The sequence below is a fragment of the Nerophis ophidion genome, linkage group LG04, assembly GCF_033978795.1.
Source record: "Nerophis ophidion isolate RoL-2023_Sa linkage group LG04, RoL_Noph_v1.0, whole genome shotgun sequence".
Lineage (NCBI taxonomy): Eukaryota > Metazoa > Chordata > Actinopteri > Syngnathiformes > Syngnathidae > Nerophis > Nerophis ophidion.
In genome coordinates, this window is record NC_084614.1 from 69,234,890 (window position 1) to 69,259,889 (window position 25,000).

General features: G+C 40.9%; 1 protein-coding gene across 3 annotated transcripts in view; it reads left to right on the top strand.

The window, feature by feature from the left end:
- The window catches only part of doc2b (double C2-like domains, beta), a 307,871-nt gene that overhangs the window by 273,797 nt on the left and 9,074 nt on the right, over positions 1-25,000 (top strand). For all 3 annotated transcript variants that reach the window (XM_061898885.1, XM_061898884.1, XM_061898887.1), the window contains 2 exons: positions 487-644; positions 18,119-18,200. In XM_061898885.1, the coding sequence (XP_061754869.1) occupies positions 487-644; positions 18,119-18,200 (240 nt within the window). The remainder of the gene's footprint in view (positions 1-486; positions 645-18,118; positions 18,201-25,000) is intronic.

Genomic DNA, 25,000 nt, shown 5'->3' on the forward strand with positions numbered 1-25,000 from the left:
TATATATACACACACATTTTTCTTTAAATTTGACTGAGACCCTTTCAAGTCCCTGGGACTAAATTAAAGGTGGAAAAGAAATACATATATTGTATTGATTGTGAAAATTAAAAAAATCAAAATGTCCCCCGCATGCCTTGATTTTTCAGTGTGCAGCTTTCAAAAGTTGGGACACCTCCGCTTTAGAGTGTTGCGATGGTGACTTAAAGTAAAGTACCGTAGTAATGGCAAAAGCCTAATGGAGTTATTAACTAATGCGCCGATGGCATTATGCAGTGTTCGGTTGATTAAAAAAAAAAATACCTCGTCGAGCCAGCGTCTGGGCTGACTTTTTATGTTTATGAGCTTTGATTGCCTTCCGAATGCGGCGCCAGCTAATTAAAAAATGCACAAGAGCGTGTGGGAGGCGACACCTGCGCTGGCTGAACAAAAAAAAACAAAAAAAAAAGCTCAATTCATTAACGTGGCTTTTATCCTCCACCGCAGGTTAACAAGACGGAGGACAAGTCGCTGGAGGAGCGAGGACGCATCATGATTTCCCTCAAGTACAACACCCAGAAGTCCTGCCTGGTGGTGGGCATCATTCGCTGCGCTCATCTGGCCGCCATGGACGCCAACGGCTTCTCCGACCCCTACGTTAAAACGTGAGTCTGCCTGGCAACAACAGGGGACAAGACGTACAAACAAGTATAGGGACACTTTCCTCCACCAGGAGGACTGTGGTCAAAGGTCATGGATTAGTTTTTTTTTCTCATTTGGAACACTGAAAATGACATTTAGATACAGTGGGGCAAAAAAGTATTTAGTCAGCCACCGATTGTGCAAATTCTCCCACTTAAAATGATGACAGAGGTCTCTAATTTTCATCATAGGTACACTTCAACTGTGAGAGACAGAATGTGAAAAAAAAATTCAGGAATTCACATTGTAGGAATTTTAAAGAGTTTATTTGTAAATTATGGTGGAAAATAAGTATTTGGTCAACCATTCACAGCTCTCACTGATGGAAGGAGGTTTTGGCTCAAAATCTCACGATACATGGCCCCATTCATTCTTTCCTTAACACGGATCAATCGTCCCGTCCCCTTAGCAGAAAAACAGCCCCAAAGCATGATGTTTCCACCCCCATGCTTCACAGTAGGTATGGTGTTCTTGGGATGCAACTCAGTATTCTTCTTCCTCCAAACACAACGAGATGAGTTTATACCAAAAAGTTATATTTTGGTTTCATCCGACCACATGACATTCTCCCAATCCTCTGCTGTATCATCCATGTATCCATTTTGGTATAAACTCAACTCGTGGTGGTCGGAGGGGCCGTAGGCGCAAACTGGCAGCCACGCTTCCGTCAGTCTACCCCAGGGCAGCTGTGGCTACTGATGTAACTTACCACCACCAGGTGTGAATGAATGTTGAGTCCCACTTCTATGTGAGCGCTTTGAGTATCTAACAATGGAAAAGCGCGATATAAATCTAATCCATTATTGTTATTATTATTATTATCAACGTTATGTTTGAGTGGCTCAGCGTATGGACTTAATTCAACAAGTTCTCAACGTTGTTTCAATGTCTTGTGCCAGTCTGGCGGCGGTCACAAACAGCCCAAAATAAGCATGATGATCGTGAAGAATCTGATTAGGTGGTTCGGACATCTGGTCAGGATGCCACCCGAACGCCTCCCTACCAGTGACGTGCGGTGAGGTTTTATAGCCGGTGAGGTAATGACGTAATCAGAATCAGATTTACAAATATACAGTATGGCAGCGGTTTACGGGTTATTTTTCATTTCTGCATTCTTTACACACACAAACTGTGGCCCACAAAATGTGCGTTTCATTAAAAACGAAACACAAATAATGTTATCGCCGTCTTACCTTATAAATGAATTATTAAAACACTGTTTAAAAAAGAAGTACTGAAGAAGTACGAGGAGGAAAGAGAGTGATGCCCTCAGCACAGAGCGATGGGAGAGAGGTGTATGGTCGGGGAGTGTTTGGGCCCCCGTGTGTGTGTTCGTGTGCGTGTGTGTTTTGTCTCGTCTTGTCTTGTCTCATAGTATTGTTAGTGTACAGGAGTTTTTCTTGTTTATAGAGTTTTGTTCTTGTATTATATTGTTTATGTTAAATGTGGAATGAGTGCGAGGAGTTGGGTTATTATAAGCATCTGCTTCATCCAACCCCTTTTCAAGCCTTGCATAAATATCTTTGCCAACATGTAAAAAAAAAAAAAAAAAAAAAAATCTGTGTTTAGTTGTATTGTGCAGGTTTGAAATAAATATTTCAATTAAATCCAAGTCCATGCTTCTGGATGAAAACAGCTGTCACTTTCTGGTAAAAGTCCTCCTTCACTTCCTTCAGTTTTAAAAGTCTTATAAGAGTTCAACGTAGTTGCCGCGATTAGCAGAGCTCCTACTCTCATTATTTCCACGAAATGCGAGCTGCTGTTTGGCAAGGAAGCAGGTCGCATTGATGACATCTTTTAAAAACGCTTGTTTCTCTTCTACTTTAGCATTGTGGACACTGATGTTAGACCCGCTCGACATCCATTGGTTTCGGTCCCCGCGGGAGGGGTTGCCCACATATGAGGTCCTCTCCAAGGTTCTCATAGTCATCATTGTCACTGGCGTCCCACTGGGTGTGAGTTCTCCTTGCCCTTATGTGGGTTCTTCCGAGGATGTCGTAGTCGTAGTGGTTTGTACAGTCCTTTGAGACATTTGTGATTTAGGACTATATAAATAAACATTGATTGATTGACAGAATTTCCAGGCGCAGTCAAGGCGTTGAGGGGTTCCGGTTTGGTGAACGCAGAATTAGGTCTCTGCTTTTTGCAGATGATGTGGTCCTGATGGCTTCATCTGACCGGGATCTTCAGCTCTCACTGGATCGGTTCGCAGCCGAGTGTGAAGCGACCGGAATGAGAATAAGCACCTCCAAGTCCGAGTCCATGGTTCTCGCCCGGAAAAGGGTGGAATGCCATCTCCAGGTTGGGGAGGAGAGCCTGCCCCAAGTGGAGGAGATCAAGTACCTAGGAGTCTTGTTCACGAGTGGGGGAAGAGTGGATCGTGAGATCGACAGGCGGATTGGTGCGGCGTCTTCAGTAATGCAGACGTTGAACCGATCCGTTGTGGTGAAGAAGGAGCTGAGCCTTAAGGCAAACCTCTCAATTTACCGGTCGATCTACGTTCCCATCCTCACCTATGGTCATGAGCTTTGGGTCATGACCGAAAGGATAAGATCACGGGTACAAGCGGCCGAAATGAGTTTCCTCCGCCGTGTGGCGGGGCTCTCCCTTAGAGATAGGGTGAGAAGCTCTGCCATCCGGGAGGGACTCAAAGTAAAGCCGCTGCTCCTTCACATCGAGAGGAGCCAGATGAGGTGGTTCGGGCATCTGGTCCGGATGCCACCCGAACGCCTCCCTAGGGAGGTGTTTAGGGCACGTCCAACCGGTAGGAGGCCACGGGGAAGACCCAGGACACGTTGGGAAGACTATGTCTCCCGGCTGACCTGGGAACGCCTCGGTATCCCCTGGGAACAGCCAGACGAAGTGGCTGGGAAGAGGGAAGTCTGGGTTTCCCTGCTTAGGCTGTTGCCCCCGCGACCCGACCTCGGATACGCGGAAGAAGATGGATGGATGATTGATTGATTGAAGTCACTCCTCGTAATACCAAACGTTTTTAGCGCAATCGAGCTTTGAATATGAGCGTCCGAGCGCTCATGTTTGGTGAGGCTTCTTTGCAAATTCTTTAGGTCACAAAATCCCATTTGAGTCCACACAGTTCCACAGGTTGAAAAAAAGAAGGCCAGGAAAGCAGAAAAGGCGGTTTCTTGCAGAATATCCACAAAGCCAGTCTTTTCACGTGTACCACTCCGTTTGGAAAGAGCGAGTAACTTTCCGTCCTGCTGATTGAAACAAACCATTCAGCTTCGGCGATGGTCTTCCTTTACTAATGATCTCCTGCTTCGCTTGAAAGTCCACTTTAGAAAACTGTTTAAGTACGGAAATGTAGTCATCCATGTTGAAAGTCGGGCTGCACGAGACGGAAAAAATAAGTCGCTGCGCCACTTACTCGCTATGTCTTTTTTTTTTTTTTCTGTCTTGTCCAGCTTCTCAGGCAAATCATATAGTTGATGTAGATGTCCATATCGGCTGTTCTGATTTACTTTACAAAAGAGAAGTGTAGGATACTTCTCTTGTTGCCTTATTTGAATTTGACTTTATTAAATGTATTCATATTATCATTTGGTGCAGGAGGGGATAGAAAAGGGAAAAAAGGAAGACAGAGGGGGAACTTGTGGGTATAAGAGGGGGATCAGACAGAGAGACAAAAACAACAGCAAACACAACAATAGAACAACACCAGCACATACGATATGTACAAATATGATCATAAAAGTGATAGCAAAGAAACAGTTAGTGAAATAAATAATATAGAAATGACAATGAGCATGTTTACACTACAACTGGAGCAATACAAATACACATAGAAAAAGCGCTACTGATCATGAACAATACCAATAGTTTACCTCTATTATCAACAATACAGTTGTTCAAATTAAACAATACGTATACAAAATAACTAGAAAGATAAAGAAAAAAGAATACCAAAAGATGGCGGGGAAAGAGAGAGAGACAACATATATTAATCTTGTAGATTGTTATAGTAACAATGGTTTAAGCTTTGTCAGTATGCCATGTGTTACCCAGTTTACCATAGGGCAACAACGTTGATTTATGTTTGAAGAAACGTGATTATGCGCACGACTATGTCTGGGATCATGACCGCCCCCTATCGTGAGGCACGAGAACTGGTTGCCTTACCTCGGACTTTTTTCACTGCCGTTTTGATGGCTCAACCAACACACACAACATGTTACTCCCTACGGCACTAGAATCGCTTACGCCACCGTATGTCTCTGATCATGAGCGTCCTTATCCTGAGACACGAGAACTGTTCCGGCGAAGTGGCTGGGGAGAGGGAAGTCTGGGCATCCCCGCTTAGGCTGCTTCCCCCGCGACCCGACCTCGGAAAAGCGGAATTAGATGGACGGATGGACAGATGGATCGTCATAAAGGCAGAAATTTAGACTCGGCTTTTGTATTGCGTGTCCTGACATTACAGCGAGCGCACGTAAGAAAAAGGATTCCATAGACCAAGTTAGCACATCTACGTGAAAAAAAACAAAAAACGACCGAACATGGAATACATTGAAGAGAGTCACTTCTAGCGCGTGACTCACGTTCTTCCAAACACATTTCTCAATGCCGAGGTGCAAACCAGTCATAATAAATGTATTTTTAGTCCGCGCACAATGCACTGCCATGGATTAGCAGATGGGGTTTTTTTTTTCTGAAAAGAGGCAAGAGTACCTGTAATTATCAGCGCAGCATAAAAGCTGAGACGCCGCACGCAGATGCAATTTGAAGGACAATCATATATATATATATATATATACATATATATATATATATATATATTATCGCACCTGAGCATTTCCCCTCGTCTTTTATCCGGCTGAGCAATGAAAGTGCAATTAATTTCCAACACCGCTGTGCACACCTCCAGAACAAAGGCGCTTGGAGAGAAGCGAGGGTCTGGCGACGATTTTTCCAACAGTTTTAGGGTGTGAAAAAAAAAATCTCTGTGGAGCTTGAAGGACACAACAACGAATAAAAGATTATACCTTTACTGGCTGAAGCGATAGGAAGAGTTTATTTTGATGTCTGTCGTGTGTTGCCAACACATGAGTAAGTGTGGTGTCGTACTGTAACTTAGCAGTACTTTTTACAACAATGTGTCACTACATAATATTACCATCGCTACAGTTTAGTGCAGGGGTGTCAAACACAAATACAGAGTGGGCCAAAATTTTGAACTGGACAAAGCCATGGGCCAAGGTTGAACAAATTAACCTTTTAATAGGGACCCAAGGTTTGCATTAAATATTGAACAAGCAAAGCTTATATAACTTTAGTGACATGCAAAATCCAGTTTCAAATAATAATAATAATAATTAAAAAAATATCAATGGCATATCAAACAAAATTTAAGTAAAAATGTTATGCCTTTTTTTCTATTCGCAATCTTCTGAGGTAAATATCAACAGGCTAATAATACATTTGAAAATAAAATAACAATAATGAATGAACCAAACATTCAAGCCTTGAAGTAGCAAGAGAAAATGCATGAATAAAACCTTAATTATTGGTCAGTTTGCTGGAAGTTTCCCGGAAGAGTTAGTGCTGCAAGGGATTCTGGGTATTTGTTCTGTTGTGTTACGGTGCGGATGTTCACCCGAAATGTGTTTGTCATTCTTGTTTGGTGTGGGTTCACAGTGTGGCGCATATTTGTAACAGTGCTAAAGTTGTTTATACGGCCACCCTCAGTGTGACATGTATGGCTGCTGACCGAGTATGCCTGCATTCACTTGTGTGTGTGTGTGTGTGTGTGTGTGTGTGTGTGTGTGTGTGTGTGTGTGTGTGTGTGTAAAAGCCACAAATATGATGTGACACACTGTTAGTATGGAGGAAAAGCGGACGTGACGACAGGTTGTAGAGAACGCTAAAGGCAGTGCCTTAAATGCACGCCCCAAATAGAGTTGTCCAGGTGGAAATCGGTAGAAATTCGGGAGAATGGTTGCCCCGGGAGATTTTTGGGAGGGCTACTGAACTTCGGGAGTCTACCGGGAAAATTAGCAGGGTTGGCAAGTATGAGGATTAGCGGTGATTGCGGTGTTACAGCGGCACCGACGCTGTATAACACCGGCGGGCCAGCTCTAATGCTAAATTGATATTGCCTCAAGGGCCAAATTAAATTACACGGCGGGCCAGATTTGGCCCGCGGGCCAGAGTTTGTCACCCATGGTTTAGTGGGACTTTTAAAAATATATACCAGTGGTTCTTAACCTGGGTTCGATTGAACCCTAGGGGTTCGGTGAGTCGGCCTCAGGGGTTCGGCGGAGGTCAAAACACACCCGACTCTTTGTAAATACAAACTTCTACCTCTCGGCGTATTACGGATACGGCAACAGCTGACTGATTTGCAGGTGTGTAATTTGTTTTGAGTTGGTTTTGTTGTTTGAACAAGGTGATGTTCATGCACGGTTCATTTTGTGCACCAGTAAAAAAAAAAAAAAAACATGGTAAAACATTAGTAAGGGAAACATATTCATCATTAATTAGTTGCTTATTAACATGCAAGTTAGTAACATATTGGCTCTTAACTAGTCATTATTAAGTACTTATTAATGCCTTATTCGGCATTATAACCCTAACCCTCTAACCCTAACCAAATAACTCTAAATGAAGTCTTTATTACTTCGACATGTTCCCATAGTGTCCAAATAACTCTAAATGAAGTCTTTATTACTTCGAATATGTTCCCATAGTGTCCAAATAACTCTGAATGAAGTCTTTATTACTTCGAATATGTTCCCATAGTGTCCAAATAACTCTGAATGAAGTCTTTATTACTTCGAATATGTTCCCATAGTGTCCAAATAACTCTAAATTAAGTCTTTCTTACTTAGAAAAAGTTCCCCATACTGAAGTGTTACCAAAAACATATAACTTTGTCTTGAATTTGAAAAAAAAAAAACGTTTTATTGTTCACTAAAGAAGGGTTCGGTGAATGTGCATATGAAACTGGTGGGTTTGATACCTCCAACAAGGTTAAGAACCACTGATATATACAGATATCGCTCAAAAATAATACTGAAATAAAATCAGTGGTGTTATGAATTATTGACCTAATTAAGACTCCAATTAATTCACATCATTTTTGGATGTAAAATATTGCATAAATGTGTTTTTGCCAAATAAAAAACTAAGTTTTCTTTGACAATGAGGGCAAAAAAAAAAAAAAAAAAAATATGAAAAACTAGTAAAAATTTGAAATGGACGGAAAGATATGAAGTTGATCTAAAAATTTAGGCGTTGAAAGTTAAATAAAATGAATTTTTTATTTTTAAAACTTCTATGAATGGGACCCTTTTGGATCCCTAGGACTTTTAGTGGGCCTTTTGTTGTGATCCGATAGCCGGATCATTTTATATTTTCGTTTTGTTCCATTGTTGTATCACATTCTGTTGTTTGGACTTAAATAAATAAATAAATGGGTTGTACTTGTTTAGCGCTTTTCTACCTTCAAGGTACTCAAAGCGCTTTGACACTACTTCCACATTTACCCATTCACACACACATTCACACACTGATGGAGGGAGCTGCCATGCAAGGCGCCAACCAGCACCCATCAGGAGCAAGGGTGAAGTGTCTTACTCAGGACACAACGGACGTGACGAGGTTGGTACTAGGTGGGAATTGAACCAGGGACGCTCGGGTTGCGCACGGCCACTCTCCCCACTGCGCCACGCCGTCCCTTCCTTATTTTCTGTTTATTCTGTCACCATGGTAGCTTATTAGTTCACCTGCTCCTTACTTTCTACGCCCACCTGTTTCTCGTTATCACCTCCCTTATTTAAGCTTGCCCCTTTTCGTCATTCATTGTCGGACTCTAGTTTTCTTTCACGCAACTGCTGATGACTTGTTTTTTCACGCTCTTTCTCGCTAGCTTCCACGCTAAGCTTTATTTTGTTCCTAGCTTTCATGCTAGTTGTTTTGTTTTTCCCTTTTTGTGCCTTCGTGCCAAGTATAGTGTTTCTGTTCATATTCCTAGCCTCCATGCTAGCGCCATTTGTTTACCTTTCTGTTAGCACCAGTGTTTTTGTTCCTTAGCCTATTATTCGTTAATTAAATACTTTATATCTTACCTCAAGTTATGCCACACAAGCCTCACACCTTTATTATTTTTTGATTGATTGATTGATTGATTGATTGATACTTTTATTAGCAGATTGCACAGTTCAGTACATATTCCGTACAACTGACCATTAAATGGTAACACCCGAATAAGCTTTTCAACTTGTTTAAGTCGGGGTCCAACTTAAAACTGTCAAATTATGAATCAATATCAATGTTGTGAATGTTTGACCTGTTTAAGGCTGAAAATACTTCACTTTAAAAATTCCGCTTTGAAATATTGATTGGAGGGAAATATTGCATATTTTGTGTGTTTACCATTTAAAAAACTAAGTTTTCTTTGACAATTTGAGCCTAAAACAAACAAAAATAAACAATTAAAAAGTTAAAATGGACTTTATAGATCTGAAGTTGATCTAGATGAGACATAAGCGACATAAACATAGAAATTGCATGACTAATTTTTAACACTTATATGAATGGACTCCCAAAAAGTTTAGTGGGACTTTTAAAAATATATATAGATATTGCTGAAAAAATAACACTGAATTAAAATCAGTGGTGTTATCAATTATTGACCTGTGTATTGTAACTTAGCAGTACTATTACAACGATGTGTCACTACACAATATTACCATCGCTACAGTATATTATTTTTTTAACCTACTCTGGTTGATAGTACACAATTACAGAACAGGCTAAATATTACATTTTATTATAAAATAGAGAAGGTTAAAAAATATGTCATGCCGGAAAACTAGATGAGGCAATTCCTGAATGAATGGGAGGGTGTTAGTCTAGGGTTGTAGTTACCTGGAGGTGTTCTTTTAGTGAGGTTTTGACGAAGGATAGGGATGCACTTACTTTTACACCTGTTGGGAGTGCATTCCATATTGAAAATTGGAATGGTTTGAATGTTAGAGAGTTTGAATTTCCAATCAAACCGGAATTTGGTTTGAAACCTGGGGAAAGTGTTTGTTTGAAAGTCCAGGATGAGTGGAATGTGGTAAAGTACCAATGATTGTCACACACACACTTGGTGTGGTGAAATTTGTCCTCTGCATTTGACCCATCCCCTTGATCACCCCCTGGGAAGTGAGGGGAGCAGTGGGCAGCAGCGGTGCCGCGCCCGGGACTTATTTATGGTGATTTAACCCCCAATTCTAACCCTTGATGCTGAGTGCCAAGCAGGGAGGCAATGGGTCCCATTTGTATAGCCTTTAGTATGACTCGGCTGGGGTTTGAACTCACAACCTACAGATCTCAGAGTGGACACTCTAACCACTAGGCCACTGATTAGGTATCATGTTGGATCGGTTTGAATAGGTTGAAAAATTCATTTCAATGGGAACTTCTTGGAAATTTGTGAAAAGCGGGATTTTTTTCATGAAAATGATTAGGAGCATGACTGTCCTGTATGGTGTTAGAATTGTTTAAATCGGTCAAGAAATGGTGAAGTAGTAACAGTTTTTTGATTGAGAAATGGTATGATGGAATTCCTGGGAATTCGGTAAAACCGGGAATCTTTATAGTTCCTAAACAAACTATTTTTTTAGTCCTGACTAAGAAAAATGTTTTGATGGTGGAACAGTTGAAATGGGATGAAAAACGTAAAAGGAGTAGTCAAACGAAAAATGTTGGAAATAGGGTTAAAACAAAAAAAAAAAAACAGGAATTCCTGGAAATTTGTTGAATGTGGAAAATGGTACTTTGAAAATTTAGGATGAGTTGAATGTGTTGATGTTGGAATGGTTGGAATGGGTTGAAGAATATAGCAATTGTGGAAGTTTGAAAAATGGACTATTAATTTTGAATGGGGAAAATTAAATTAAAAAAAAGGAATTATGGGAAATCCTGGAATTCTTTTAGAATTGTTGAAGTAGAGCACACAATTTCCAAACAGGATCAATATTTTGAAGTTGGAACAGTTGGAATTTTGAACTTTGAAGAATTGATTTCAATGGGAATTTACAATAAAATTTGGGGAATTTCGGGAAAAGCGGTAATTTTTGGGGAAATTCTAAAAAGACTTGAATGTTTTGAATGAGTTGAAATGGTCGGGTTGGAATTTTTCAAATCGGTCAAGAAATGTTGAAGTACTAACATTTTTAATCGAGGAATGGTATTGAGAAATTCCTAGAATTTTGGGAAAACCGAGAATTTTTCCAGTACACGAAACATAACTTTTTTTTTTGTCCTGATTAAGACGAATCATTTGATGCAATGGTTTAAAAGCGTTGAAAAATGTGGGAGGAGTCGTCGACAGAAAAAAGGGTTTGAAAAAAGGGAATCTTTAGAAATCCGGGAATTTTTTGAAAATTTTTAAGGTGAGCATACAATTTTGAACAGGCTGAATATTTTGGAATTGAAACAGTTTGAATGGGATGAAAAATGTGGGGGTTGTGGAACTTTGATGTGTCCCTTTCTTTTCAATGGAATTTTCAATGGAAATTTGGGAATTTTGGGGAAAGCGGGAATTTGGGGGTAAAGTGTTAAAAGATTTGAATGTTCTGAATGACTTCAAATGGTCGGTGTTGGAATTTTTTAAAACCGGGAATTTTTCAATTTCAAAAAGCTACTTTGTTTTTTTGTCCTGATTAAGAGGAAAGATTTGACGGTGGAACGGTTGAAATGGGTTGACAAATGTGGGAGTAGTAGTCGCCAGGAAAAAGGGTGAAATAAGGGTTTGAAAAAAAAACGTGAATTCTGGGAATTCCTGGAATTGTTTCTGAATTTGAAAAAATCATAATTTGAATGTCTAGGACAGTGCTTCTTAACCTTATTGGAGGTACCAAACCCCACCAGTTTCATATGCGCATTCACCGAACCCTTCTTTAGTGTAAAATAAAATGTTTTGTTTTTTTAAATTTAAGACAAAGTTATATGTTTTTGGTAACACTTTAGTACAGGGAACATATTCCAAGCAACAAAGACTTAATTGTGTCATGATCTGTGGTCTGGATCAGGTTTTTGTTATTTTTTTTATTAGTTTTTGGACTCTTAGTTCCTGTTTGCGCTCCCTTGTTTTGTTTGGTTACCATGCCGACTTATGATTTTCACCTGCCTCTGGTGTTCGAACGGCGCACCTGTTTCTAATGAAGACCCTTATTTAAGCCTGTCTTTGCCAGTCAGTCGGCCTGGCATCATTGCTTGTTTTCATGCGATACCACAGTTTGTGTTGCTCGATTCATGCCGTGTCCACGTAAGTCTTGTTTTTTTCATTCCAGAATTTGGTGTTTGTTCGAAGCCATAATTTATGTTTGTTTGTTTCATGCCACAGTTTTATGTTTGTTCCCCACCATAGTTTGTTTTGTTTACCTCATGCCCTGCCAAGATTTTTTGAGTTACTAAATTATGTTCCTACCTGGAAACCTTGTCCGTAAAAGTCTGTTTGCATCCCGGGAGAACAAATCTCACAGTAACCACTGGTCTAGGATGAGTGAAATATGTTGAAGGTGGAATGGTTTAAATCCTTGGGGAAAATTTGAAAAATTTACAATTCATTTTGAAGGGGGAAAATGTCCCAGAAAACTGGCAATTCTTCGAAACCCAGGAATTTATTTTGATTGTTGAAGGTGAGCACACAATTTTGAACAGGCTAAATATTTTGGAATTGAAACGGTTTGAATGGGATGAAAAATTACCATGAATTGATTAACGTGGACTCCGACTTAAACAAGTTGAAAAACTCATTCGGGTGTTACCATTTAGTGGTCAATTGTACGGAATATGTACTGTACTGTGCAATCTACTAATAAAAGTTTCAATCAATCAATCAATCAATGTGGGAGTTGTGGAACTTTGAAAAATGTCCCATTCTTTTCAATGGGAATTTCAACAGAACTTTGGGAATTTTGAGAAAAGCGGGAATTTTTTGAAAAAATTTAAAAAGGCTTGAATGAGTTGAAATGGTTGGTGTCGGAATTTTTTAAATCGGTCGAGAAATATCGAAGTACTTACAATTCTAATTGAGAAATGGTATTAAGGAATTCCTGGAATTTGGGGGATTTTTCCAGTTCAAAAAACAACAGATGTTTTTTGTCCTGATTAAGAGGAATTATTTGACGTAAAACGGTTGAAATGGGTTGAAAAATGTGGGAGGAGTATTCGCCAGAAAAAAAAGGGTTTGAAAAAATGTGAATTCTGGGAATTCATGGAATTTTTTTAACTTGAAATAATTAGAAATTTGAATATCCAGGATAAGTGAAATATGTTGAAGGTGGAATGGTTTGAATCCCTGGGAAAATGTGGAACCGGGGAAAATGTGAAAAATGGACAGTTCATTTTAAATGGGAAAAATGTCCCGGAAAACCTGGAATTCTGGTAAATCTGGAAATTTTGGGGATTTGTCAAGGGAAATCCCGCCAATCCCGAATGTACAGAATATCAGACGTATTTATTCAGGTGGAGTGTGATGGTAACCATAAAACAGGAAGTGGGACTTAGCCTGACAAATGACACACACGTCTTTGTTTTGTCCTAATGTGAAAAGACTCGCCTCCCAAGCACACAAGATCAAACATAACTATAATTTCCAAAAATGTGATTTAAGGCGATAGACTTCTTTTTACACTTGTATGACAGTTTGACACTGGAACAGACCGAGTCCCTTCACATTATTTCCTACTGCTGCGAAATATGAAGTCATTCGAAAGTCACTCTCTCTCTCTCTCTCTCGCTCGCTCTGCCGGAGGGTAAGCCGCTTCATTAGGCCACAGCAATTACATCCGCCGTCCACAGCAATTACATCCGCCGTCCACCTATCCTCACCAAAAAAAGCTTCAAGGGGGACGCTCGCAGGCCAAATTTAAAATCTGCGTGGGGCCGTAAAGAAGAGGGAGAAAATACAGGAATGGCTGGCAGCGTCGAGATACCGCACATGAAAACTTGTCATGTAAAAAGGATGGCTGAACAACAGACAATATTTTGTGTTGGAAGAAGGGCTGAACCACAGCTCCCTCTAGTGGACGGAACAACACAACAGTTTGGACTCTATCATACTGAATGAGGCATTTCATTGTTGTACTGTACTCATGACATGTACAATTTTACAGCATCATGATTGTTTTTGATAATATTTTTTTATATTATTACCACTATTATTTTTTTATTCATAATTTTTGGTATTTGTAGCCTTTTTAGGCCTTCCCCTTTTCGGTTTCTCTCTAATCGTTACCACGTTAACTTGCTGTACTCAAACTGTAACAGCCAATTAAGTAAATCAATCAATCAATCAACAAGTTTCACATGAATATATAATTCATCAAATTCAATTGACTTAAGTTAATGATTATGTGACTGGTCAGGGGTCCCCAAAATTTTTGACTCGGGGACCACATTGGGTTAAAATAATTTGGCTGGGTGCCAGTCAGTCTCAAAGTAAAGCTGCTGCTCCTCCACATCGAGAGGAGCCAGATGAGGTGGTTCGGGCATCTGGTCAGGATGCCACCCGAACGCCTCCCTAGGGAGGTGTTTAGGGCACGTCCAGCCGGTAGGAGACCACGGGGAAGACCCAGGACACGTTGGGAAGACTATGTCTCCCGGCTGGCCTGGGAACGCCTCGGGATCCCCCCGGGAAGAGCTAGACGAAGTGGCTGGTGAGAGGGAAGTCTGGGCTTCCCTGCTTAGGCTGCTGCCCCCACGACCCGACCTCGGATAAGCGGAAGATGATGGATGGACAGTCAGTCTCTCTCTCTCCCTCTCTCTCTCTCTCTCTCTCTATTTCTTTCTCTATAGAAGGGGGCGGCATGGCGTAGTGGGTAGAGCGGCCGTGCCAGAAACCTGAGGGTTGCAGGTTCGCTTCCCACCTATTGACATCCAAATCGCTGCCGTTGTGTCCTTGGGCAGGACACTTCACCCTTGCCCCCGGTGCCGCTCACACTGGTGAATGGATGATGAACGAATGATAGGTGGTGGTCGGAGGGGGTGGAGGTGCAAACTGGCAGCCACGCTTCCGTCAGTCTACCCCAGGGCAGCTGTGGCTACTGATGTAGCTTACCACCACCAGGTGTGAATGAATGATGGGTTCCCACTTCTCTGTGAGCGCTTTGAGTATCCAACAATAGAAAAGCTCGCTCTTTTTATAAATCTAATCCACTATTATTATTATTATGTACAAAAACACACACACACGTATCTGTATATTTATACACATATGTATACACGTATATATATATATATATATATATATATATATATATATATATATATATATATATATGTAAATAAACACAAGTATATATATATATATATATATATATATACATACATATATATATATATGTGTATATATATATATGTATGTAAATACACACAAATGTGTATATATATATATATATATATATATACATATATATATATATGTAAATACAAGTATATATATATATATATACACCGTATACACACAGACAAGTATATAGATAGATAGATAGTACTTTATTGATTCCTTCAGGAGAGTTCCTTCAGGAAAATTTAAATTCCAGCAGCAGTGTACAGAGTTGAGATCAATTTAAAAAAAAGGTAAATAATGGGCATTTAAATGGAAACAAAATAGAGAAATATTACAATGAGAATAAAAAAATAAAAAGCAACAATGGGAATAAAAATATAACAGTAAAATAAGAATATAACCAGACAAAGTAGGCAGTAGTGACCATGTTATGAAAACGTATTGCACTGTTATTGTTTTGCATCCCCTGTCATCCTTGTAGCCCCCGCCCCAGAGAGGAGTTGTACAGTCTAATATATATATATATATATATATATATATATATATATATATATACACACACACAAACCACGTTTACATATGAAATGGGAAATTGTGTTAGATGTAAATATAAACGGAATACACAGACCCAGGATAGCTAAGTGGTTAAGACAATGATTTGCAAATCCTTTTCAACTCATATTCAATTGAATGCACTACAAAGACAAGATATTTGATGTTCAAACTCAAAAACTTTATTTATTTTTTTGCAAATAATAATTAACTTTGAATTTCATGGCTGCAACACGTGCCAAAGTAGTTGGCTAATTGTTGAAGCTGTGAAAGTGGCATTCTTTCCCATTCTTGTTTTATGTAGAGCTTCAGTCGTTCAACAGTCCGGGGTCTCCGCTGTCGTATTTTACGCTTCATAATGCGCCACACATTTTCGATGGGAGACCGGTATGGACTGCAGGCGGGACAGGAAAGTACCTGCACTCTTTTTTTACGAAGCCACACTGTAGTAACAGGTGCTGAATGTGGCTTGGCATTGTCTTGCTGAAATAAGCAGGGGCGTCCATGAAAAAGACGGTGCTTAGATGGCAGCATATGTTGTTCCAAAACCTGTATGTACCTTTCAGCATTAATGGTGCCTTCACAGATGTGTAAGTTACCCATGCCTTGGGCACTAATGCACCCCCATACCATCACAGATACTGGCTTTTGAACTTTGCGTCGATAACAGTATGAATGGTTCGCTTTCCTTTTGGTCCGGATGACACAATGTTGAATATTTTCAAAAACAATTTGAAATGTGGACTTGTCAGACCACAGAACACTTTTCCACTTTGCATCAGTCCATCTTCGATGCTCTCTGGCCCAGAGAAGCCGGCGGCGTTTCTGGATGTTGTTGATAAATGGCTTTCGCTTTGCATACTAGAGCTTTAACTTCCACTTACAGATGTAGCAACGAACTGCATTTAGTGACAGTGGTTTTCTGAAGTGTCCCTGAGACCATGTGGTGATATCCTGTAGAGATTGATGTCGGTTTTTGATACAGTGCCGTCTGAGGGATCGAAGGTCACGGTCATTCAATGTTGGTTTCCGGCCATGCCGCTTACGTGGAGTGATTTCCCCAGATTCTCTGAACCTTTTGATGATATTATGGACAGTAGATGTTGAAATCCCTAAATTTCTTGCAATTGCACTTTGAGAAACGTTGTTCTTAAACTGTTTGACTATTTGCTCATGCAGTTGTGGACAAAGGGGTGTACCTCGCCCCATCCTTTCTTGTGAAAGACTGAGCATTTTTTGGGAAGCTGTTTTTATACCCAATCATGGCACCCACCTGTTCCAAATCAGCCTGCACACCTGTGGGATGTTCTAAATAAGTGTTTGATGAGCATTCCTCAACTTTATCAGTATTTATTGACACCTTTTCCCACTTCTTTGTCACGTGTTGCTGGCAACATTCTAAAGCTAATGATTATTTGCAAAAAAAAATGTTCATCAGTTTGAACATCAAATATGTTGTCCTTGTAACATATTCAACTGAATATTGTTTAAAAATGATTTGCAAATCATTGTATTCCGTTTATATTTACATCTAACACAATTTCCCAACTCATATGGAAACGGGGTTTGTATACACGTATATAAACAAATATACCTATTTATGTATATTTACATAGATGTATACTGTATATACATATATATATATATATATATATATATATACATATATATATATATTCTTTCCACTCATGCAGTGTCCAGCTGAGTCACAAACATGAAATATCCAAACGTTTAATAAAGTCAAATACAAATAAGGCTACAAGAGAAGTATCCCACACTTCTCTTTTGTAAAATAAATATGTACAGCAGGTAAGGGAATCTACGTCACCAGAAAAAAAAAGGTCTATGGACACAAGCGTGGGCTGCAGTTTGGGTACAACTGTCATAGATGATACGATTCTGTATCATTTATTAATAAGGTTCCATCATTGTCATGTTTTTTTCAGCGTAAAATTGTAACACTATTACTGATATCAGAATGAATATTGTAATTACAAAGTACATTCTAATTGTTATAAATAATCTTTCTTAATATTTTTTTACATAAAAAATATTTATAACTTTATATTTATTATCATCATTATTAATATCTCTCTTATTAATATTGTTCGTAATATTATAATTAATATTGCATTCTTCACCAAGTTTAAACAGTTAATTGTTCATTTGTACGTTAGCAAGCCACTTGCTGGTTCTTAGAAGACGACGTAAGACAACTGGAACGCACTATTTTTCATTCAAAAAGAAAAAACAATGTTAATTGTGAGAATGTTAGCAGGCGACTTCCTGGTTCATTGACGAAAGTAGACCCGAATGTATTAAACAAAAGCAAAAAGAAAATGTAGTGATTGAAATTGAGAAAAGTAAAAAAACAAAAACAAACGTTGCTTCTTTGTTCGTTAGTTGGCTACTTTCATGTTTCCGTGAGTCCTTGTGCTGGAGGAACAGTTAAAACCGTGACTGACACACATTCGCACCTTTATGTCCACTCACAGAGAGGTTATAAACGCCTCGGATTTCCCAGCAGGCGACCTTTGCTTCGAACCGTGATTACATTAAATTCCCCTCCTTTCTGTCCTGCAGGTACCTGAAGCCTGACGAGAACAAAAAGTCAAAGCACAAGACGGCTGTGAAGAAGAAGACGCTCAATCCAGAGTTCAATGAGGTAGAGAGGCGCCCAGCAGTGACTTAGCCCAGAGCTTGCCGCGCTCGCAACAATAAATGAAAAAAAAGAGCGTTTTTGCCAGTCTTAAACCAGATGTGTTTATGTGCTACACAACTAGTAAAAGCTTGCACGCCTGCCAGGGTGAAGATTTGTCCCGGTTTTTCACAAGCCGGTCAAGAAGGTGCAACATTTAGTTCATGGTGGTGTCGTACACAAAGAACGACATTAAAGGGGAACATTATCACCAAACCTATGTAAGCGTCAATATATACCTTGATGGTGCAGAAAAAAGACCATGTATTTTTTTAACCGATTTCCAAACTCTAAATGGGTGAATTTTGGCAAATTAAACGCCTTTCTGTTTATCGGTCTTTTAGCGATGACGTCACCGAGGTAACACACCCGCCGTATTCATTTTCACATTACAAACACCGGGTCTCAGCTCTGTTATTTTCCGTTTTTTCGACTATTTTTTGGAACCTTGGAGACATCATGCCTCATCGGTATGTTGTCGGAGGGTGTAACAACACTAACAGGGAGGGATTCAAGTTGCACCACTGGCAAGAAATCTGCCGCCAGACCCCCATTGAATTTGCCAGAGTGTCTGCACATTTTACCGGCGATGCTAAGACAGACATGGCACAGAGATGTATGGATAACCTGCAGATACATTTGCAACAATTAAGTCAACGAAATCACAAGGGTGAGTTTTGTTGATGTTGTTGACTTATGTGCTAATCAGACATATTTGGTCACGGCATGACTGCCAGCTAATCGATGCTAACATACTACGCTAATCGATGCTAACATGCTATTTACGCTAGCTGTATGTACATTTGATACTACATACCCACATTTAATGCGGAACAAACACTTACCAATCGACGGATTTAAGTTGCTCCAGTGTCACAAGATGCGAAAGTCCTGATCGTTTGGTCCGCACATTTTACCGACGATGCTAATAAGGCAGCCATGCTATGGGCCACTTCATTAGGTATCTATGGCCGAATGGCGTCAATAGCTATTCGCTCAATAGCTTTAGTTTCTTCTTCAATTTTGTTTTCGCTATCCGCCTCCATTCTCCGACCATCTGTTTCAATACATGCGTAATCTGTTGAATTGCTTAAGCCGCTGAAATCCGAGTCCGAATCCGAGCTAATGTCGCTATATCTTGCTGTGGTAACCGCCATGTTGTTTGTATTGGCAGCCCTGTATGACGTCACAGGGAAATGGACAGTCGCATCGCAAATAGCGAAAATCAAGAAATTTAAAGCTTTTTTTAGGGATATTCCGGGACCGGTAAAATTTTGAAAAAAACTTCAAAAAATACAACAAGCCACTGGGAACTGATTTTTATTGTTTTGAACCCTTTTGAAATTGTGACAATGTTCCCCTTTAAGGAAAATAGGACTATGAATGTTAAAGGCCTATTGAAACCCACTACTACCGACCACGCAGTCTGATAGTTTATATATCAATGATGAAATATTAACATTGCAACACATGCCAATACGGCCTTTTTAGTTTACTAAATTGCAATTTTAAATTTCCCGCGAGTTTCTTGTTGAAAATTTGCGGAATGATGACCTGTACGCGTGACGTCGCTGACTGTGAGAAAATATTAGCAGCTGCACCACTCGCGGCTAAAAGTCGTTTGCTTTGACCGCATAATTACCCAGTATTTTGGACATCTGTGTTGCTGACTCTTTTGCAGTTTGTTCATTTAATAATGGAGACTATAAAAAACAATGCTGTTGGTGGAAAGCGGTGTATTGCAGCTGTCTTTAGCACCGAGACACAGCCGGTGTTTCTTTGTTTGTTGTGAAGCGGAGCGGTCAAGCGAACATGTTTTCTCTACGTCAACCAGCATGTTTTTGGATGGGGTAATTGTGATATATATCTTACCGAGAAATCATTGGATTATTCGTCGTCCTCTCTGAGACACTTTGTGTTCACCGCACCCATCCGACCTCGGGGTATGTCTTTACAATCTTTTACAATCTTTAAAATCGCACTAAAACACTATTAAAACAATAAGCAGATAACGGATCTTCCAGAATTATCCTAGTAAATGTGTCTAATTACATCTAAAACGCTCACTTTGCCGCCGCTTTTTTTTTTTTCCTTCTACTCCTTCATTATCAATATCTTAATTCACGAATCTTTCATCCTCACTCAAATTAATGGGGAAATTGTCGCTTTCTCGGTCCAAATTGCTCTTACTGCTGGTGGCTCCCATTAAAAACAATGTGAATATGTGTGAAGCCCTGCAACTCATGACGTCATGCGCACATACTTCCGGTAAAGGCAGGGCTTTTCTATTAGCGACCAAAAGTTGCGAACTTTATCGTCGATGTTTTCTACTAAATCCTTTCAGCAAAAATATGGCAATATCGCTAAATGATTAAGTATGACACATAAAATGGACCTGCTATTCCTGTTTAAATAAGAAAATCTCATTTCAGTAGGCCTTTAAAGAGGTGACCTCATTATGGCTGTAGTGTGTTTTTAACAGGGATTATCTTTTTTTTTTTTTTTTACCATAAACCCAATCGTCGGGTTATATTTTTTTCACACTTTATCAGGGTGTAACAATGTTTATATTATTTGACTAAAAACTTGAATTTGATTAGATGCAAGTTTTGGACCTAATCAACAGTTATTTTGGATGCAAATCAACAATGCTAACATAAAAACTATACATAATATTCAAGTTAAAGTTAAAGTGCCAACGAATGTCACACACACACTAGGTGTGGTGAAATGTGTCCTCTGCATTTGATCCATCCTCTTGTTCAACCCCTGGGAGGTGAGGGGAGCAGTGAGCAGCGGCGGGGGCCGCGCTCAGGAATCATATTTGGTGATTTAACCCCCAATTCCAATCCTTATACGGAGTGCAAAGCAGGGAAGTAATGGTACTTTTATAGTCTTTGGTATGACTCGGCCGGGGTTTGAACTCACGACCTACCAATCTCAGGGCAGACATTAACCACAAGGCCACTGATGTATAGGTTATGTGTGGGTCTCGAAAATTTTGAGTTCTATTACATATCAGGTCAACACACCACCGTCTAGGTCACTCTCTCTGTTTCAGGAGACAATGTAGCAAATAAATCACATTAACACCTACGCCCTGCAATCAGAGCCTATATGTACTGCTGCGCAATCACCTGTTTAGTCTCTTTTTCTGATTTTCAGATTGAGACATGATTACGTGAAACTATCCAATGGTGCCAGGAGAGTAGGTGGCTCGAGCCCCTCTCATATTGTGAATTACCTGGACGATTATTTGGATTGCTCCTCAATAGAACAAACCCGGCTCGAGACCTCGACAGTGTTGAAACACCTTGAGGACCTGGGGCTGACCTTCAACAGGGAGAAGAGTTGCCTTGTTCCATCCAGGACGGTGGAATATCTGGGTTTGGTCATAGATTCAACCTCAGTGAGAGATATCCTAACCTTGAAGAGGAAAGGTGTGCTGATGGAGAGCTTGTCACATTTAAATGCGGGCAAGCACATAACAGTGAATTGTGGTCAGAGGCGGTTGGACCTCATGGCAGCAGCCTCCCAAGTGTTGCCCCTGGGGTTTGCTTTATGTGCAACTGCGGCACCGCTGGCTCGCCAGACACAAGCTGAACCCCCTGTGTCTTTGATTTGTCTCCCAGCAATTGCATGGTGAGCCACAGCCCTGGGCCACAGTGGGCTGAAAGGTGGCCGTCCCTACAGGCACCTCAGACGCAGGCTGGGGGGGATCCATGGTAGCACCATCCGGCTAGTGTCCGGTGTACCCCTTTTGGAGGGAGGTTCATATTAATCTGCTTGAACTGGAGGCAGTGTATCGAGCCTTGGTGAACTATCGCCCCGTGATTCAGGGGAAGCACGTGTTGGTTCGGACCAATAAGTTGACGGCGGTTGCCAACATCAACCACAAAGGATGTCTGCAGTCATGGTCCCTGCATGACCAGGCACACAATCTCTTTCTCTTGGCTCATGCACAGGATGTGTCTCTGAAATCTAGTCACTTGCCGGAGGAGGTGAACGTAGCAGCAGATCTCCTGTCCAGGGGTGGCCCCAGGCCAGGGGAATGGCAACTTCACCCAAAGATTGTGGAAGACTTTTGGTCTTGATTTGAAGACGCCCGGGTAAACCTATTTGCCTCACTGGAGACCACCCACTGTGGTACCCAATAGCGGGTCGGGTTGGATTATTGGGGGTGGACGCTGTTGCATGGCGGTGGCCCCAGGGCCTGCTTTATGTATTCCTCCCTTTCCCTTCATACCAGGTGTTGTGGCCAAGTTGGGGATGATGGAGGCCAGGGTTCTGCTTGTGGTCCCAGATTGCCATCATCAGCCATAGATGGCAACTTTGCAGAGGCTACTGGCTAAACAAGCTGTCACAGGCTCAAGGGGCGCTCAGGCACCAGCACCCGGGAATTTACAGACTACATATCTGTAAATCACCCTGCAGCTTGAATGCTGCTGAAATGGCTACCCTACATGCAGCCGGATCTCCCTCTACCAGGATGATATATTTTAAAATATGCTAGAAGATGGAAACTGTTTTGCTAGTGTGCAGGAAAGAGCTGGAGCCCGGTCTGCTGTGGCACGTGGAGGATCTTCCTATTATTACAGTCACTGCTGGGGAAAGGGCTAACAGAATCCAACCTGAAGGGCTATTATCACATCCCTATTGAGAGTAGGACAGTGGGCTCACAGCCCCTTATTAGCTATTTTGTTTTCCGAAGGGGGCTAGGCATATACGGTCACCAAGGTCCCACATGGTCTTATCATTGGATTTGCAGTTAGTGCTGCAGGCTCTGTCGGAGCCTCCTTTTGAACTTTTATCCAAATGGGGCCAAAGCTTCTTTACCTCAAAACAGCCTTTCTCCTTGCCATGGCTTTCAGTGAAGCAAGTTTCTGAATTGCATGCCCTATCTGTATATCCGTCTTGTCTGGGGTTAGGAGGATAAGCCGCCTAAACCATCTTTTTTACCGAAGAGACCCTTGGTTCTGGAGCCTTTTTATCCTACTCTCTATAAATCTGCAGAGGCAGCCCAGTTGCACTTAGTCTGTCCAGTCCGGCCCCAGAGGGTATACATTGATCGCACACACCCTGTTTATCAGATCTATCAATTATTTGTGATCTATGGGAAAGCTAAGCTGGGCGAAGCTCTCTCCAAGCAAAGTTTGGCCCGCTGGGTTGTCGAGGCCTCTGGTCTATGATGGCGCTGGAATCTCTCCATCTAGGGGAGTGGTGCCCCACTCCACCAGAGGGATGTTTGCCTCTTGGGCCCTCATTAAGGGGACTTTCCTTGGAGGACATTTGTGCGGCAGCTGTTTGGGCCTTTTCCCGGATCTTCGCAACGTTTAACAGGCTAACTGTTGCTTCGTCAATGGCTTCTGCTGTTCTGGAGGCAGGCCAGTGAGCCGTGCTGTCCCTGCCATGCAAGACCGTGACTTCAGGGTTGGTATTCACCTGGTGGTTGTGTTTCATTGACTAAGGAATTTCTGTTAAAGGGAACCTTTTCTTAGTTGAAAATGGTTTATTTCACAAGAGGTGGCCTTCATTGGCTTTTGACTGTTTAATCAAAACCTGAGGCTTTCCTCAATGAACTATGTTCTGAATCGAACTGTTATTGTAAGGGTTTTTGCCACACTTCCTCTCCTGCCTGACCTCATTTGGTACACTGCTGACCCATACTGTGGCGTGTTGACCTGATATGAAATAGAACGGATGGTTGTGGAAGGTAAACATGCTTCTATTAATAAAGGTCATCACACCAGCTTGCAGTGTCATTCAGAAAGCTGGTTCTGCCTCAGTCGGAGAAAAGCGCCTGAACAAGTAATTGCAAAGCTGTATGTACAGTCGCTGATTGCGCCCGCAGGGCGGAGGTGTGAATGTGATTAATTTCCTACATTGTCTCAGAAAACTCATTTGGAGAGAGTGACCCATACGGTGGCGTGTTGACCATAGATCTATCCATCCATCCATTTACTACCGCTTATTCCCTTTGGGGACAAGGGGGGCGCTGGTGCCTATCTCAGCTACAATCGGGCGGAAGGCGGGGTACAACCTGGACAAGTTGCTACCTCATCGCATAGAACCACTGTTATTTCGTATCCAAATTAACAATGTGTTTTTTCAGGGCCGATACCGATATCAATTATTAGTATTCAAAGAACCTGATAACCGATATTTGTAGGCAATATTAATTTGCAGTCAAAGTTATTTAAACATAATGTTTATTGTCGCTCTGATCTAGTGGTAAATTTAGCACCAAAAAACATCAGGAGATTTCACTTACACCTTTGTGTGTCGCAGAAGAACATCCACATTTGCATTTCAAAATATTAGCGATCTCTTGGGAAAATTAGAAAACATATGGGATTTTCTCTACAACACAATAACTCGCCAGCTACTAAATTTTACAGCAATTTGTTGATTGAATACAGCGGTGTCAGAACTTTTTGACTCGGTGCTAAAACATTTGGCCGGGGCCGAAAGCATGTAAATTAACAATACGCACACACACACACACACACATACATACAAAGGACAAAAAATGTTTTTGTTTTTTTTGCGTGAGTGCCGCAGTAAAAGTAAACTGGAGAAATATTCTCACAAGAACTCAGAGAAAATGCCCTGTCAGATATCAAAGCATATTTAGGGATAATTATTGACAGTGAGAGTAATGTTTTATTCTTAAAATATTGTGGGGTTTTTTTAGTTATTGCGCTCCAGCAAAAAGGGAACTCTTCTTATGGAGGGCAAATGAGCTGGTGCTTGTGCAGTGGTTATTA